The sequence below is a fragment of the Gymnogyps californianus genome, chromosome 6 (genome assembly GCF_018139145.2).
Source record: "Gymnogyps californianus isolate 813 chromosome 6, ASM1813914v2, whole genome shotgun sequence".
NCBI lineage: Eukaryota > Metazoa > Chordata > Aves > Accipitriformes > Cathartidae > Gymnogyps > Gymnogyps californianus.
The window spans coordinates 4,455,549-4,473,473 of record NC_059476.1 but is presented as its reverse complement, the minus strand read 5'-3'; the positions used below and the strand labels follow the sequence as shown (position 1 = coordinate 4,473,473).

At 49.7% G+C, this 17,925-nt stretch overlaps 1 protein-coding gene across 1 annotated transcript in view; it reads right to left on the bottom strand.

Moving 5' to 3' along the window:
• The window catches only part of FAM53B (family with sequence similarity 53 member B), a 52,605-nt gene that overhangs the window by 30,458 nt on the left and 4,222 nt on the right, over positions 1-17,925 (bottom strand). The window contains exon 2 of the mRNA XM_050898738.1: positions 2,874-3,098. Coding sequence (XP_050754695.1) covers positions 2,874-2,942 — 69 coding nt within the window. The 5' untranslated portion in view covers positions 2,943-3,098. The remainder of the gene's footprint in view (positions 1-2,873; positions 3,099-17,925) is intronic.

Sequence of the window (17,925 nt, the reverse complement as noted above, 5' to 3'; positions counted from 1 at the left end):
CGTAACGGTCCCGTTTCAGCAGGGACCGGGGGACAGACCCAGTCATCTTCCCTCAACAAAATCAAATTTAATTAAATGCTGCAGAGAGCTGGTGTCGAGGCCCAAGCTTGCAGATCATGGGTCCTGCAGCTAGTCCTTACCCACGGGAATAGCTGCAGCGAGGTCCCCAGCCCCAGGACCCAAAACACTAGAGAAACTAAACCGGGAGCTGCAATTCAACAGTAATTCTGGATTGGGCAAGAAACAGCAGCAGTGCTATCTGAACCCCATCTAAGCCCATTACGGCCTCCCTAGGTACAAAGTGGCTATTTGGGATTTTTTTTAAAGATATAGTGTGTTTCTAAGGCAAGGCGCCCTCATCCCAGCACTTCTGGGGAGTCTGCATTTGGATTATGCTGATTTGCACTTAAAATAGGGAAAAACGCCACTATATGGGTACAAAATAATCCCAGTTGCTTTTTACACTCTTTTTTTCCAAGAATTTTCCTCTTGACAGCGTGAGAGACATCATCAGACTTCTAAAAATGGGCATGGACAGTTTCATATACAATAAATCAATGTCATCTGCAGCTATATGCCATTTCAGCTCTGTCTGCAAAAACACACTTTCATACTAATTGTTCTTTTATTATCCCCAAAAATATCCATATTCTGCTTCTGAAGTGTCTTTCCTGGCAACACCATCCCATCTGACCGAGGCTTTACATCATCTGAGGGAAGCACCAGCATGACCTCCCTGTTCATCTGCGCTTCCATAGCTGCTTTTTATCTGGCGTTAGGCCTCCGCATTCACATCTTCTCTCCTGAGCCATGTTTTACACGTTGCCTGCTCACATAACAATAATAATAACGTACCAAATGCTGGCACCTGCCTGTACAGAGCAATCCAACATAAGGGTCCCACTTCATATACAGAATATTGTAAATATTGAATATAGAGGGATGTGGAGGCAGAAAACAACGATGGGGTGCAGATGTGGAGAAGGTAAATAAGGGTTGGTCACCTTCTTCGGAACATGTGCCACTTTTCTAGGTGAAGTCAGGCTATTTCTCTCTGTCAAGTCCCACCTTATGAAGTGGCAGGTAGAATTAATGAGGAGACAGGGAGGACAGGCAGCTGTCTCCAAAGAGCAGCCAAAGCGGAGCAGCGATGGAAGTGGGACAAGCCCCAGAGAAGGCAGCGGTTGTGCCAGCGCCCGTCTGTGTGCCAGCCCCAGAGACCAGCTACTGCCTGCAAACGCGGGAGGGGGAGGAACATTTTTAGATGACATATGTCTCATGCTGAGTATAATTACCATTTTGTAAGAGTTTCGTCTTAACACCAAACTGGGAACTGAACCAAACGAGCCCGTCAGGCATTGGTAGGTGATACTGTCCCGCTGCTCGGACATTTATTTCCTTTAGGTTTTGCTTTTTGGCCTTTCCCGTGAAGTCAATGGAAAAACTCTTGCTTTCTTTGGTGGATCAGTCTTCTTGTGAATATCTGCCCCAATTTAACAGCCCGGACAACCCAGTAATTCAACTTGTGTAAGCAGGACTATCATTGCACTACTGACCCAGCCCCAGAGCTGCAGGAGGCACTCGGCAAACATGCGAGGGCAAAGTTTCGCATTACAGCTCCGCGCCTCCGCTGCCTGCCATCGGACAGCCCGAGTGCCCATCCCTTCCCGTAGTAGTAGAAGGAACTACATCTCATCTGCCTCTCTGCACCAAGTTCCCCTCCACCTGCCCCGCACACCTCCTGGGGCACAGCCGGCGTCGGATGCTCAGGCTCCCCCCTCGCCGCCCTGAGGAGCAGCCGCAGGAGATGCTGCCTTCCTGGCAGGAGCCAACACTAAAGCAAGGATATTTTGCTAAAATATCAATATCCTTCCTTCCCAAATTTCACCCTTTTAAGGCAGGATTTAATGCTGCCTCTGGCTTGCTCACCTTCTCCTCCACCGCGCGCTGCCAGGGCAGCCTGCCTTCGCCCCGGCACGCTGCGCTCTCTGCCTGGGAAGCCTGGCTGGACAGTTCATCATCCTCGGCAAACTTAGGCATTTATATTTCGTTTTATGCTCAAAATGCACATTTATGGCTAATCCTGCCAGATGCTTCCTGCTGTGTTCCTGCACACCCTTATCTGAGGCTCTCAGCGCACCCTGCAAGGAACAGCCTTTTGGTCTAATTTCTTCTCGGACTATGACCATCTCTCCTGGAGGACAGAGGGAGCAAACATCCATGACCAGCCTTGCTCTGGGCTTTCTCAGACGGCTCTCCATCATCCCGCACCTCATCCTCCTGTCCCTGCTCCCCACCCTCGCTTGCTCTGACACTGCTCCCAGACAACGTGTTGCCCCTCATTTGCCACTACCGTAGCTACACTCAGCCCCACGGCCTTGCTCGCCCCTCGCAGCATCATTTAGTCTGTTTGCTGCCCCTGATTTTTTTTTTTTTGTTGTTGTTGCCTGCTCATTCGGCATGGTTGGATTTGCATCTCTCCAGGCTGCGAGCGAGACTGTTAAGTACCACAGCACTGCCCTTCGCCATCTCCCACTTAATCTTGCTCCCCGCTTGCTCATCCTCCTATTAATGATGAGCATCTGTTCGCTGCCGGTGAAGCAACTTCTTGCCCGTGTTATTCACGGCATTCATTTTAATTTTTTCTACTGTTTATTCCATTGCATGCTTACTGAAATTCACATATGCAAAAGCCACAGCACTCCAATCATTTACTAATCACCTGCTCCTTGGATATTAATGCAGCTCGGTAGAAATCAGTGCTATAAACCATCTAAAGATCTGGCCCTGCAGCATAAAAAACCCTTATTATAAAGCTACAGCAAAGCTCTTGGCAGCAAAAGAGTTTTGAACAAAGATTTCACAAAGCTTACCAGCTCAGTCCTGCATGTTACGGAGTCAGCACCTTTGTTTTCCCGAGTTTTGGTTAAGATCATCACCATGGTAATGCAGCCCTGCCTTGGAGTCCATCAGGGTCCAGGCGAAGGGCGCCGGCAGCCATGGTCCGGTGAAGCTCCTCTTTCAGTCCATATTCCCCCGGGAAACGCTCGGCCCCGCCGGCTCCTCGGGGGATGCGTAGGAACAGCGTGGAAAACTCCCTGCATACACGGAGAGAGAGTAACAGCTTTAAGGGACTTGCCTGGGGGGATGGCGGGATGGAGGGTGGGTGCACTGGGCAAGGGGAGAACGCTGCCCGAAAGACACCCTGACAGCGGTTACGCCAGGGGAGTGTTTATTTTAGACTCTTAAATATTGTTGGGGTTCCTCTGTACCCCATCAGCGCAGACGTGTTTCATGGGACGGGCACTCGCGTGAGCTGTTGGAAGCACCTAAGGTACACAAGGTGATCCGGAGGGACGGAAGTATTTCAGGCAAATAAATAAATAAACAAACAAATAACCAAATAAATCAAGTTTCCTCTGAATTCTCCCTTTGAAAAAGGGAACTCACATCCCCTCTATCAAAGATACCGAGGCTTTGAAAGAAGGGCTTGTTAAAGCCCCAAGGTTGATCTTACAGAAGCCCTTGCCCCCAGACCAACTGGGAGCAGATGTCCAGCAGAAAAAGCCGCTCCAGCATCATTAAGGCTGTGAAATCCCCTGGATGCCCCTATCCCACCCCAGTTACTCCCCGATTCCCAACCCATGAAGAGCCCTTTGGGGAAAAAACAAGGCAAAGAGTTGCCTGCAAGAAAGGAGCGAGCTTCCTGCCCTCAAATCCTACGGGCCACACTATGCCTCTTGATCCTTACCTATTTCTTAGGTAGTTTTAGGTAGGAAAAGCTAAAGGCTGCACAATGAGGAGCGCTTATTAAAAAACAAATGGCAGGCCAGGCTCATACGGCACCGCACAGACCTGATCATAAGCTCTGCCTCACCTCCTGGCATCCTCTCCGATAAACTTACTCCCATGTAAAAGCAGACAGATTGCAATTCAAATCTGATTATAGAAACCAGTGTTTTCCCCAAATCACTCCTCTAATCCTGTTTCGCTATTTTGTTGCCTTGCAATTAACGCAAACAACCAAAACCACCATTTGCGTGACCTGAAGAGCATAAAACACTGCTCTTGTAACATGCAGTCAAAACCCAATTGCAATATTTAAGGACAATATTTGAGAATATGCCGCTAAGTATTAAACCTCATTACAAACTGATATGGCTTCTCTTCCCAGCTCGTAAATCATCTTTTCTGTGTTTACTTGGATTAGAGCTTGCGATGGTACTGTAAGTAGCTCATTTGAAGGCCAGCTGGCTGGTAAAGAAAAATCACCTTCTATTATTTTGTGAGGACAAAGTTCATCCAGAGTGCAAAGCCAGGATTGGGAATCAATACATTTTCCAAAGATTTACTGTTCCCAAGGGCACCTGGTACAGTCTCCAGCTCCTTATGGGACATCGGTGGGCTTATAATATACAATTTACTGGTAGCTTCATCATAAACCGCTGGGCAACCCAACGACCAAATGGAAACTGTCACAGAGAAAAGCAAACCATTTCAGACCATCAAAATGACACATCATTTGCGAGCCCAAATCACATATTTATACTGTAGATAGCCTGGGTTCATGCGAGGAGAGCACGACATAAGGGAGGATGGGGTGGCTGGAGGACCAGGTGACTAACCCAGCAACATGTCCCCATCACCGCGGGGCTGCAGGTGATCCTGGAGACAGCTCAGACACCTCTGTACAGCACACGGACCCCCAAGGTTATGCTCAGGAGCTCCCCCCAGCCCTGTGCTGGGGCCAGCTTGGGGACATCAAGCTGTTTTCCAGGAGCAAGCAGAAAGAGTTGCTATACGGTAATTAATAAGCTCCACGGGAGTTTTACATTTCTGCATTTTGATGGTCCTTGTGTCAAATATATTGGTATGCAGCAAAACCTAGAGGTCCCGTTCAGGAGGGATGGCTGCTTACACCAGGCTCTGAACAAACACGAGGCAAGGGGATGCTCCCTGAAAAGGGCTGCACGTAACAGGGAACAGATAGGGACAAATGAAAGTTGCATGGAAGTGAGGACCAAATAACATGGAAACAGCAATACAGGGGAAAATAAGCAACACTGGTGGCGTGCTCGCTGCTGAAGCCTCCAGTGTTTTACAGCAAGATCCCCAGCACCGGTACGGGGCCCCAGCAGCACAACATGGCACCGCTGGCAGCTGCACAGCACCCCATCCTTGCCGTCTCATCTCCTTTTCCTCCTTGTGAGTGCTCTCCCTGCAATTTTAGCTCCACCAGCTACCATGGCTGAGCCGCAGACCGAGGACAGGGAGCGTGGCAGCGGCTGCCCTCGCCGATGTCTGAGCCAGCTGCCAGAATACAGCTCCCATTCCCCAAGGAAAAAAATCCTCTCCTGCCAAACTTGTGGGGCCAGCAGCCTCCCAGAGACCGGCGTGCCCACAGCAGCCCAGTGGACGAGAGGTGCTTAGACCCCAGTGCATGCCTCTGAGCCGGGGGAGCTGAGCCAGGTTTAAAGCCCTCCCAAGGATGAGGAGCCGGGGGCTCTTTGGGAGGCTCCAGCCTTCCCCCAGCACTGGGGAAACCCCCGGAGCAGAGCTGGCGGTGCCCTCCTGCTCCCCTGTGCCATACTGTAGATGGCTAAAGCACAGGACAGGGACTAAAAACACTCAAGGTTTATATTTTTATCTGCCACAATCTCGGTTGTCTCTGATCCCGATGCAGAGATAGGGATGCTTGCCACGGGGCCGGACTCACTGTGTTTGGGAAGATGCTGGGGCCATCACCGGCACGGCGGCAGCATGGGAAGCAAAGATCAAACAAGCGTTCGGAGCAGTATGAAAGCAGTTAAGCACGGCTCCTCATTAACAGGGTATGATTTCTTCACGAATAATTATCTTTCCCTAAGGTAATGGTTAATGTTGCTGCAGCAGACTCCTATACACACCCAGGCGTGCGGCAGCCAGCAGGCAGGAACAGCGGCAAGTACAGGCAGACGCTCCCTGCCCGAGCCGGACAGGCTGCAGCGCACACCACCTCGCACCTCTTCTCTCCCTGCTCCACTGCATCTCCTGCAATTAACACAACCCTAACGATAACGCAGCAAACCGCTGGCAAGCTGGCAGTTAACACCACCCAACGTCGGGTCCAAGGCATACTTTTAGGTCTGGGCTCTTTTGTTTTAACTACCGCTTTGAAATCATCCCCACCGAGAAACTGCAATAAAAAGGAAAAACTTTCCAGTGAAATGTGATCTTTGGCTTCCCATCCTGCTTCACCGGGCTCCTGACGCACGGCGTGACCCAGCACGGTCCTGCCCCATCATGTCCTCTCGATGCAAACAAATGCTGTGGGACACAAACGCTTCTGCAGACCTGAGATGTTCTCCCTATTGACTCTGAGGAGGAAACTACTGTGTATTTATAGACTGGAGGCTTTCACACACACACGCTAATAAAAGGATACTCTTCGGGGACGATTAATTATTTTAAGAAATGTATTTCCTCATTTGCAATCAGATAAAGGAACTATCTCCATCGCTCCATCAAGGTTAAGTTTAGACTTGGGCCATGGCCGCTGGGATGGACACGATCTCCTGAGCTACATGGAGCACCCATGAGCAGCACTAGCGCATGGAAATCCCCAAATTGTAGCAAACCATGCTTTTTCCACGGGTATTGCTTCAAAATACAGACCGAGTGGAAGTCTGTGTGATCTTTGCAGTTGCAGAGGTGGAAAGAAGCTTCTCTTAGAGCTGCTTTCTGGACAGTATCGCAGCAACTGAGTGTTGGGCTTGGAAAAAAGTTACACTGCAAAAAGAGTAAGTCAGATGATCCAACTTTCACCCACAGGCTTGAAAGGTAATGCTTGTGAACAAGTATGCTCCTTACAAGGTACCAGCAAGGAGTACGGCTCTAGAGCTGCTCACTGTGGGCAAAGAGCCCTTCCCTGCAGGGAGGTCCCACTCCCCGCACCACGGCTGGTGCTACCGCAGCGGACTCCAAGCACCACGCAGCTGCCGAGCCACAGCCGTACCCCGTTCACCTGCTACACTGAAATGTACGGAAAAGACCTCGGGATTTAGCAAACCGTCTGTCGGATGCTCTGCCACGGCTGGAGGGAGCCTGAACAGTAACCAATATCGCATACCCATGCATCTGACCCCCAGCAGTACTCTTCGTGAAGACGACTGAGGACCGGCATCACACAGATTTCAACTTGCTGTGGGACCATCACCCTCTGTACAGGAAATATTCAACCCCCATCCAGCTCAAATAATCCATCTCCAGACACACACACTGACATAAAACCTATTTACAGGCAGAAAGGGCACGCAGGAACAAGGAGCCTTAGCCGTATTTTGCATACCGATACACCTTGCAAGCAGCACAGCGGGATCGCTCTCGGAATATAAATCACCCGCCCCTGCTGACTTTTTAATGCTGCTCAAAGCCTTCGGTGAAAAAGCCACGACCCATGCAGGACCCCGCTTCCTACCCCATGCCCCGGCAGCGTTCCCTGTGCTGTGCCTGAAGAAACACTCGGGCACCCTTTTGACTGCACAGAAAGTTTTCTTAAACCCCTGCAAGAGGAAAAGCGAAGCATTCCTGACCTTTACTTTCTGAATGAAACCGAGAGCTGCCTGTCCCTCTCCGGGCGGAGGATTTCCAGCCACTTCCAAATCCCTCCCAAACTCTGTGAAAGAGGAGGAAGGACAAACACCCAAGCCCAGCCTTCATCCTTGGCGTAGCTGCAGACTCGTCTCCATCACCACCAGCAGCGTCATTCCAAAACACTACGGTGCAACCGAGAGCACGCTTTGGCTCAGCAAAAGATATTCCCATCGCCACACCGCAAACTCTGGCTGCACGGCTCTGGAGAGCCAGCGCTGATGCTACACAAAGGCACAAGGTGCTTCGGGAGGCAAGGCTGGAGCAAGCCAAGCCTCCCGGCTCAGCACATCTTCTGGCAGCCGCTGCCCCAAGGTTTATCCCGGGGCAGGAGGGATCAGTAACACCGGTTCAGAAGTCGCAAATGCCACCAAAGGAGCAACGAATATGAGCGAGGACTGACGCAGCATTTTGATATAAATGGCTTTCCAAGAGGAAAAGCAGTAAATGCAGCTTGGCAGTGGAAAACACCAACCTCGCCTCCTCCGAGCAGAGAACAACGGGCTGAGCAAAGAGCCGCCGTGATCGCAGAGTTTATTTAACGCAGTTTAGACCCACACGTCTGAAGAACCAAACTTAATCTCTCCAGGCCAAACTCTGAGCATGTTTCTAAGGCTTAACTGCCCTCCCCCTCTCACTAATTAAACAGAAATTCCCCTCCTGCTACGCAGATCTCGATTTCTCTGTGCAGACAGACCGCTGCGGAGCCCAGGCACACCGCAGCCGGCCAACCCTCCTCCAAACACTACAGGTGACTTACAAGGAATTTGGGGAAACAGCCAAAACTGGTTACTGCAATTGAAAATTGTGAGGTTTAAGGCTTTCTACAGAGCATCAGCTTGCAATTTTTATCCAAACTAAAAATCATGCCCCCCTCCCAATCCTTCCATTTCTTAGGAGGGCTTTGGGGCTACATTGAATCTCCTCATTGCACAGCCTGTCTCTCCATCAGTGCTTTGGACAGTGCCAAGAGGTACATCTTCAATTTGTTGATTTATTGCATTACGAATTTGGAAAAATCCTTAAAGCCTATCGTTCGCACGTAGCTAAGTGTGGGCTCATTTCCTCACTTGGGCAATAATTTGCCTTCTGCAGCAGGGCTGAGAGGTGCTCAGCTCTGGGCAGCTTGCTCCCCTTGCTTGAGCACTCTTTCACATCATCAGTGAATATTGATTTTATTTATGGGGTAAAAACTTCCAATAAATGTGAAAGATGCCATTCATGGCCTGAGAAGAAGTCTTTACGCTCTGAAAATGCCCCATGGACTAGTCCTGAGTAAACAGGATCATGAGTCAGCGCATGTGACCTCAAAGAACAAAATTTCCACGGATGCAGCCGCGTCAGGATCGTCTCCCGGGACTCTGTCAAGAGGAAAGAGCTGCCCCAGGCTGCCCAGCCTTCGGAGCAGAAAGGCTGCAGCACTGCCCCGTCTCGCCCTGAGCCTGCAGTCACCTCCTCCTGCTCCACAGGATCTTCCCCAGCTCCTGGAAGGGCAAGCACGGTCCTGCCGAAAGGTAGGAGAAGGGCTCCGGTGCAGGAGACCACGCGTCCTGCACAGCACTCCCCTCCTGCCCAACTCCTGCCTGGCAAGGACTTGGGCTCGCCACGTGCTCCAGGTACTCGGAAATTACCAGCCAAAGAAAAGGAATAAAGAAATGTCCTCCTCTGCCTCCTGCTTGCAGCTAGACTAGACTTTTCCAGGGCTAACAAGATAAAGACACACTTTCAGCATTAATTAATAAGTAAAAGACTTGCCTGCACTCAACGTTTTTAACGGCCGGCATAGCAAAGGGGAAAGTAGTAACAGGTTGTGTTTAAGAAGAGCATTGCTCCGTAGGTCTGCACGGCTTCAAGAACTGCATCACCTCATTGCTTACGACTAACAGCTTCACGCAGGAACGGAGCTTCTCACCGACGCAGCCCAGCACTCGCGCGTGCCACAGAGCTGCCGGCACAGGACAGCTCAGACGGAGCCAACCTCTACAGCCACGCTAACAAACTCCACAGCGAGAAGGAGCCTGAGGTTTACCGCAACAGCACCCCTCTCAAGGGGCCGCGTTAGGAACAGAAAATATGATGTACAGCCACTGCGGATGGCCACGTGCAAGCCGGCTTACGGAGGTCTGAGGTTAACCCTCGCTACCAGGAACAACAGATGTACCGGGGTCCTGCCCACAACCATAAATTAATTACTAAGCAAATAATAATAATTAAAAAAAAAAAAAAAAATCTATAATTTCAATCTAAACCCTGGCTCCAAGTGCCTGGGCACTACCTCAACCTGACACCGAAGTCACGCAAGGCAGCGGGTCCCCAGCACCCTGAGCCCCAAACCACATGTCCAAACACCCCCAGCCTCTAGGGAGAGCGTGAAGTCCAAGCTCACACACAGATCTACGTGTTTGGGTCGGACCTCGTCTCCAGGCAAGCTCTCACCGAAAAGAAATAAGAGCAATTAAGGAAAATTACACACCATCTAGTTGAGTAAAACACATCAGGTTTATTGCCCCCATGCTCTTAGGGAATAGGAGTGGCAGGGGAAAGACTCCCTTACACACGAGCAGTGGAAACGGACTGAAAGGACAGGGTAGGGACAGAGGTGCTTTGTCTCAACAGCTTAGCTCGAAGAAAATGGTGCTGGCAGTGACTTTGCCTTTTCCTCCCTGGCAACTGAAAAGGAAAAGAAGAGAGCAAAATTAGTCATTGCAAAACAGCAACCGGCAAGCGAGAGGTGCGAACGAGGAGACTGCTGGTCTCCAGTGGAGAGCTGCCAATTAGACGTGTGAAGTGACTACGCAGGACCCAGCTCGCTGCACAAAAACTCAGGCATGGTAGTTAAAGAGAAGAGCATACGCATTTGGAGCACTAACATGGGGTCTTCAATATCTTGGTTGCACATCCAGCCTGCACATAAATTTTCGTGGAGGACCAGCATCAGACCTTCAGAGAGATCACTCCTTGGCTGGCCACGTGCATAGGCTGACGAGCTGCTCCAGCTTGACGGTGCATCCCCAGCACATCCGTGCTCTGCCACGGAGCAACGCCGGGACCAGCTTAACCCAGACCCGCTGCGGCACCAGGAGCGGCACACAGCAGAGCTCAGCCCCACGAGCCCAGCATCCTCCTCCCCTGGCAGGACTGGCCCCAGGGGAGCCCCACAGGGACGCAGCCCTCCCAGCAGCCACGCTGGCTTGGGGACAGACACTGCCAATATTTCTGCATGGCACCATGCGGGCCATATAGACATATCCTACAGGACGCTCTTAGTCCCAACGACTGTAGAAATGGCACATTCTCTTTGAGCAAACCTGTAATCATTGCCTAATCTGCTCATTAGGGGACTGCTTCTAATTTTGAGTAATATTTCCAAGGAATATTGGAAATATTGGACCAAGGGTTGTCTGTGGAGAAGAGCAGCTGAAGCGGCAGCAGCAGTCCAGCCTGCTGGTCCAAGGAACCATCTCACCTTTCTGCTTTTTTTTTTTTTTCTTTTTTCCCCAATTGTGAGATTTATTACAAGAATTTGCAATGGTCTGTGAGACACTGTGAGTGTTGGCCATGCTCCCAAAAGCTGAGGAATTGCTGAATTGAGAATTGCTTTGGCTGCTTAATCTCAACAACTAGGCATGCTGAACAAGCCAGCAGAGTCCAGGTTTACTTTTAATTACTGCTCAGAGCGTGCTGCTCTAGTAAACAGACACAAAAATCAATTCTTGTTTCTTCCTTTATTCTTTTCCCATGTACAACCTGAAATGTCTGAGATGGAGACAGTAAACACAGCCCCACCATGCCGTTTTTACAGACTCACTTCTCAAGCATAAACAATTTCAAATAGTACATAAATCCATCTTAATACCTACCTCTAACACAGTGTCCACCTACTTAGAGCCAGATAATAATGCTCTGAGGGTTAGGGGGGGTTTCTTGGCCAGCCTGGGCTTCTTTGCTTGCTCCAGAGCTCTTGGGGTCTCTGCAAGAAGCACGTCTTGGAGCTGCAAAGCAAGCTCAGCACTGCAACGCCAACTGTAACGCTTTCTACTCATCAGTGACCACCAAAAAACCACCACATGGACCAAGCACGAGCAAGATCTGGGACATCTTGTAGTGTAATTGAGGAAAGCTTGCCAAGTGCCAGAACACCATCATCGCTCTCAGAACAGATTTGGATACTGCTTGCAAGTCAGATTTCTCCCTTTTTCGAGGCTGAGCTGGAGAATCGCTAGAGGCTGGCGGCCCCTAAAGAAGCATCTGAATTTAAAGCAGGGAAATACTGGATGTATGCATCGATCGCCAGACTTCACATCATCTCCTACCACTTCCCCTTTATGAATCCCCTAAGATTGCAGAACCCTCATGTGAAGCCCAGCAAAATGATCACTTAGGACTAGGACCTTCCAAAAATTGAAATTATCTGCCTGAACTAGGCAGGCAACATTTTAAGAGTTTCAAATGCTTTCAGCAGACTGTCTTTGTGCCCACACAGGGTACCACACGTGCCCGCCGTCACCTGCAAACCCTGCGAGATCACTGTTTGCATTAGACCAAAGTACTTTGGCTCTTGGGCAGTCTCTGGGGTTTCATTCCTCAGCTGAGAAATAGCTTTCAAAGAGCTCCTCGGCTCCTGAAAGACGAACCTAGAGCCTTTATTAATCCTCCTAGCGACCGAAAGGCACATTTCCCTGCTGTTTGTCTATGCGTTGCCATCAACATTGGCAAGAGGAAGGTACGGCAGCGGTGCAGCCACGGAGGGAGGGAAGGAGTCCTCCGGGGCTGGGAAACCTTCGCCCACGCTGCCACCTCCGTCTCTCCGGCACGCCGGGAATAAATTTCCGAGCCCTGCATCTTACATAAATCTCTTTAACAAACGAGGAGCCAAACATCTGTGAGTTGTCTGAATTAGCGTGAATTTGGCAGACTGAACAGCAAACTTGTATCGCCCTGCAGCCTTCAAATTTCTTGTTTTCCTCGGGTTCATTAAATACACAACAATCTGTTACCAGAAGACGGTTCCTACGTGCACGGGGTGCCAAGGAGCCGGTTTTGATAGCTCTGGTGGAGATGGGGGAATGTGTGAGGAGGAGAGGGGGCTCTTCCTAATTCAGCAGGGCAAGGAGACGAGAGGTTGCAACCACCCTGCCTCCTCCAGCAACCGTCCGCTGCATGGCAAGGCTATTTCCGACACATAAACCGGGTGCAGCCAAAGCTGGAGGTGATTTTGGGAAGCTTTGAGGGGAACAGAGCTTAAGAGTGTGGGACAAGCAGGGGGAGATGCCTTCAAAAGCCAAGGATGTCCTGCAGCATCATCCCAGCTGGCTGAGATGATCATGCCGCATCCAGAAGGAGAAACCAGGCTCTGCGAGGGTTATTCATACCCGTGAGCAGAGCCCTGGGCACAAAGCATCCCTGATACTTGGGGAAATCAGGGGTTTCCCACTACTGCTGGGCGAGCCTGGCAGCACGGGGCCCGGGCACGCAGCGAAGGCATCGCCAACGCCAAGCCACGGGCAGAATGGTCTGATGCTGTGATGGGGAACAGTACTGGAGGCTTCACCTTCCCTCAAAGGAAGTCTTTCGCTATGAGGAAGAAGTCAAAGCAAACACCCACTCACCGTGTTTACCCATTTAAATCAAAGCCAAAGCAGCACCGAAACGCGCCCGACAGCATTTCCACAGAGTCATTCATTGAGAGTTTGGACTTGGGTTTCAGCTGGTGTTTTTAATATCGCAGGGAGACGCTTGCGAGGCTGGAATAATACAGAATCTGTTGCTGTAACGTACTCGCAGCTCCTGCGAGGTGTCAGCAGCACGTAGAGCCCAAACCTCCTGCAGGTTTAGCTCTTCTGGGGGCTCCCCAAGGGCCGGGCAGGGAAACGTTTCCCCCCACGCTGCTGCAAGCCTGGGGTACAGCCCCAGCAAGCTTGGGGTACAGCCCCAAAGCGAGGTACCCCACCAGGCGATCGCCCAGCCGGAGAAGTAATGTCCGCAGAGGACAATTTTCCCGGTGTTGGGATGCTTCATCCCCTGGAGTTGCCTAATTCCCCCGCGGCTGGAGCGGGGCAGGATGAGCCCCACTACAGCCTGGCACCCATAAAAGCCCAGATTTTGCAGCCTGTCTCAGAGACAAGGGAAAAAAATAAAAAAAGAGGAAAAAAAACCCCAAACCCTAAGTGGAAATGAAAACAGTCCCTGCTTTTATTTGAGCTGGCAGAAACACCGTCCTGCCCAGCCTTCCTTGAGCTCATTTATGACAGTGTGAACATGCAGTAAAGGGGAAAGAAAAAAAAAAATAAAAATTCCGGATTTTCCACCCCAAGAGTCTCCATCTCTGGATACTCTCCATACATCCCTCTTCCTCCCACCCCACAGGTGAAAAATCAGGAGGAGAAACAGACTCCTCTGTGCCGTGGAAATGGGAAGGCCAAAGGACAGAGGGGTCAGCCCCAGCACCACCGTGGCGTGAACCATGAAGCCCCCTCCCGAAACGGCATCCTGAGGAGAACTGCCCTAAATGCTGCATCCCATCCCGGCTCCAAAGCTGCCGGCTGCTATTGGGAAGGGAATCCTGCCAGTTATTTTGTCAGTGCACAAACATGAATGATTGCCCAGTACAAACAGGGCAGCAAAAACGTCTGCCTTCATCACATGGAAAAATACGTATCAACTTGCTACACTAACGAGTGAAGGAATTAATGAATCCTAGAATTTGTAAACCATTACGAAGCCCCTAAAATAATGACACCACCTTAAAATGCATGCGACTGCAAGTTAAACATCAGGCTCTGTTAGAAAACAAGATACAGGTTTTTCTATAGACATTAAGGACAACAAGAAGTCCCACTGACAACATCGCTCCGCAGTCAGAAAGAACAGCAGGAACATCAGTCACGATGCAGAAAAGGGAGAAACGGTCAATATACACTTTAACACCATCCTAAGGAGAAAGTAAACCAATACGGTCACGTTTGTCAAGAGTAACCTGGGATGATATTAAACAGCAAGCACTAAACATAGATCTTTCTTAAACAACAGCTCCAAATAATTTACACCTTCAACTTTTATAAAATCGTGCCAAAAAGTCTTCTGAGCCATCACCGCCGACGCTCCCAGAGCACAGGCACAAGCCAGCGTGCTAAATGTGATGGCCCGGAGAAAAGGAGCCCTGCGAGGCTCAGGTTCCAGTCCAAGGACAGAGAGTCAGGAAGCACAATTAATGCCACCGAGAAAAGAGCTCTCATCTCACTTGGTGTCTTTGTGCCGGTACAAGGGAGCGCTGGTAAAACAGACTTCATTAAAGCGCACAGGAACGGATGACAGTTATCGATAACTATTTAACTGACACATCTCAAACAGACCTGCAATACTGGCTTCAACAAAAACTAGACTTTCACCTTACGCCATGTAATGTTTCTGGCAGTAACTGGGAAGGAAACAGGAAAATCAGTGCTGTGCAAGTGACTCAAAACTGGCAGAGCACTAAATATGGAGAAGAACAACTTGACGATACAGAATGGAGAGAAGCAACCAGCACAGTTTTTAACTGAGATGTTAAGATACGCCTTAAAAAAAATAAATTGCTTAAAAGACACTCACCTCGAAGGCAGGGGCACATCCCCAGGCTCCTGCACCACGCAGTGCATTATCAAGGCACGTGGGCTGGATAAATTGGGGATCTCCAGGAGGAGAAGAGATGATATTGCCTCTGTGCTCTGCACTCCATGACCACTACGGGCATCTGGAGCCTTCTGCCACGTCCGATTAAGGTCTAGAGAAGACCCCAGGAGTAACTGAGGGACTTGAAGACACGGGTACAGTGCAAGACTGGTAACTGCTCAGGAATGCCCTGGCCACCTTCAGAGAGGGAAGGAGATGCTGAGCAGGTCCTTCAGAGGGAGCAGACCGGCAGTGTAACACCGCCCGGCGCTGCGGGAAGTCAAAACTACGCAGATTCAGAGTAAGTGCAAAGTGCAATTTTTTTCCTGAACAGCATGGACAACAATCATTGCAATAAATTACCGGCATAAGAAATGACTGCGGTGGGTTCTCAATCCTCGCTACGTATTTATCTCTGCACTGGATGGCTTTTCTAAAAGACATGCTCCAGCAAGAATTAATACAGAAAATTACTAAAACTGGTGATACACAGAGCAGTCCCCAGGAGCGCGGCTCTCCTGGCTCGCTGCCCTACGCCTCGAGCGAGCTGCTGCACCCCCGTGCCCAGCAGCCCCCATGTCCCAGCGCAGGCCCCAGGATGGCTTGGGCAAGGACCAGGAGGGAGGGCTGATAAAGCAGCCCCTCCGCAGGCTCACCGGGCTCTTGTTTCAGCTCTAACACGGCTCCTTTTTAACCTGCCTCCTTCGCGGTGTATCGTGGGGCTACGCAAGAGACAGGGAGGGCATCAACAGCGCAATCCGTCACACTGGAGAGCCGGAATTCTTTTTTTTTTTTTTAAATTAAGTTTAAAATACTTAACACTTCACCCGAAACCTCTGTGGGAAAAGTAATCTTCTACCAACAACATAAACCATGCGCAACCGAAAATGTGGGTGAGAGTTTCTAAATAAAGCTATCGGTAACTGTAAATCTTCATTAACCACGATGCTTTCGCTCAGAGAAGTACCATCCATCGCATTGTATTTCAATTATAACACAACTGATAGTCCAATAAAGAGATAGTCTTTTTCTGAATTAACAGAGAGGCTACAAAACCAAATGTGGATATTTTTAATGCTTTCCGTATCTTCATAATTGTAATGGATCTTCAGCTTTGGCACACAATTGTAGCTTTTGGCATCTATTTAATAGTATTAAAACCTGTCCTTTCAAAAATATTATACAGTATTCATTTGTAACGGCTGGGAGAAAAAAAGCATGCGATAACGGGGTTAATAACATATACACTTGAAGTAATTTTATAGCATCGACAACTATTACCCAGCACACCAGGAGGCTATTTTCAGTAACGTTAAGGTAAGCACACAAATACAAACCTCAGAGTTATTGTGACTTTCCCACATCACTTGAAACGAGAAATTGCTACCGCCACCTGGCCTAACTGCGCTGCTAGGCTGTCCTAACGAAAGACAAGACTAGTTGTCTTCATTAATACCGTTTTCATTCCCTAACATTTCCCAGCGGTGCAGAATAGCGATGACGCCGGTTGTACAACTGGGGCAACTGAGGCAGAGGAGCACGAAGGCTTGTCTTGGGTCACTGCGAGAGTCGTCATGGGGAAAAGGATAAAAAAGAAATTTCTTAAATGCAAGTAAGTGCTTAACGTGCTTTAAGTTGTCCCTGAGGAGAGCTTGGATTTAGGAGCAGGATAAGGGGTGCGTGTCTTAATCGCCCCCAGTCCAGACCGGCAGCTGAGACCAGAGCACGTTGCTGATGCACCTTGACAGCAGCATCATTCTGCACCCCCCCCCCAAGCCCCGCTTCTCCTCAGCCATCGAAAGGCTTTTTGGTCCTTCCTTTCAAGGGCTGGTTTTGAGCAGAGAGAGGGAGAGCAGGTTTTCCAGCTGCCGGATCGAAGTTTGCCAGATTTCATTTTTTACAAACCCTAGGAGACGTAACGATATATAAGCACAAAACGGCCACAAAGTAAAACTCTTCTTTACTACGGTCCCATACCTACCACACAGCGCAAGCCCTGAACTTTGGCTGCTGAAAGCAAAAGCTATGGCCAGGATCCACAAATACAGGGAATGATATAGCCCAAGGGATGCTTCAAATGGACTACAGAGGAGTGACACCAATGATGCTGCTATATTTAATCCTCTAAAAGCAAAAACCATGACCAAGTCTCCCTTGGGCATTTTTTGGGGGGGGGGGTTGGGGGGGTGGTACAGAAACTCAATGCACTAGAACAGATTTTTTTGCACTCGCTCAACCAGTCCTTAAACTACTACTGAAATATAGCAATTACGGAGCCAAGCTCACACGGGTACCCCCCACCTGCCTGCGTGGGGACCCACAGCCTGCAGCGCCGGGAGCAGCCGTGCTTCACGCAGGCTTCGGTGCTCCTCCAGGTCAGTCTCACGCAGTTTCCTCCTTGGGTGCATTTCAACAGAACCTTCTAACATATCAAATCTTATTTACCTTACATAGCATATGTTAGATGCGTAAGACGCAATATCTTACATATCTAACGTATCAAACGTCACAGGCTTCAAAACTCATGGATCAACCACCTAAAGCCAGGAGAAATTCCGGCTGTAAGTTAATTGTGTGATGACACTTGTTAATTTTCAATACCTGCTTCACCCGTTGATGACTAAAGGCTCACGCACCCACAGCCTG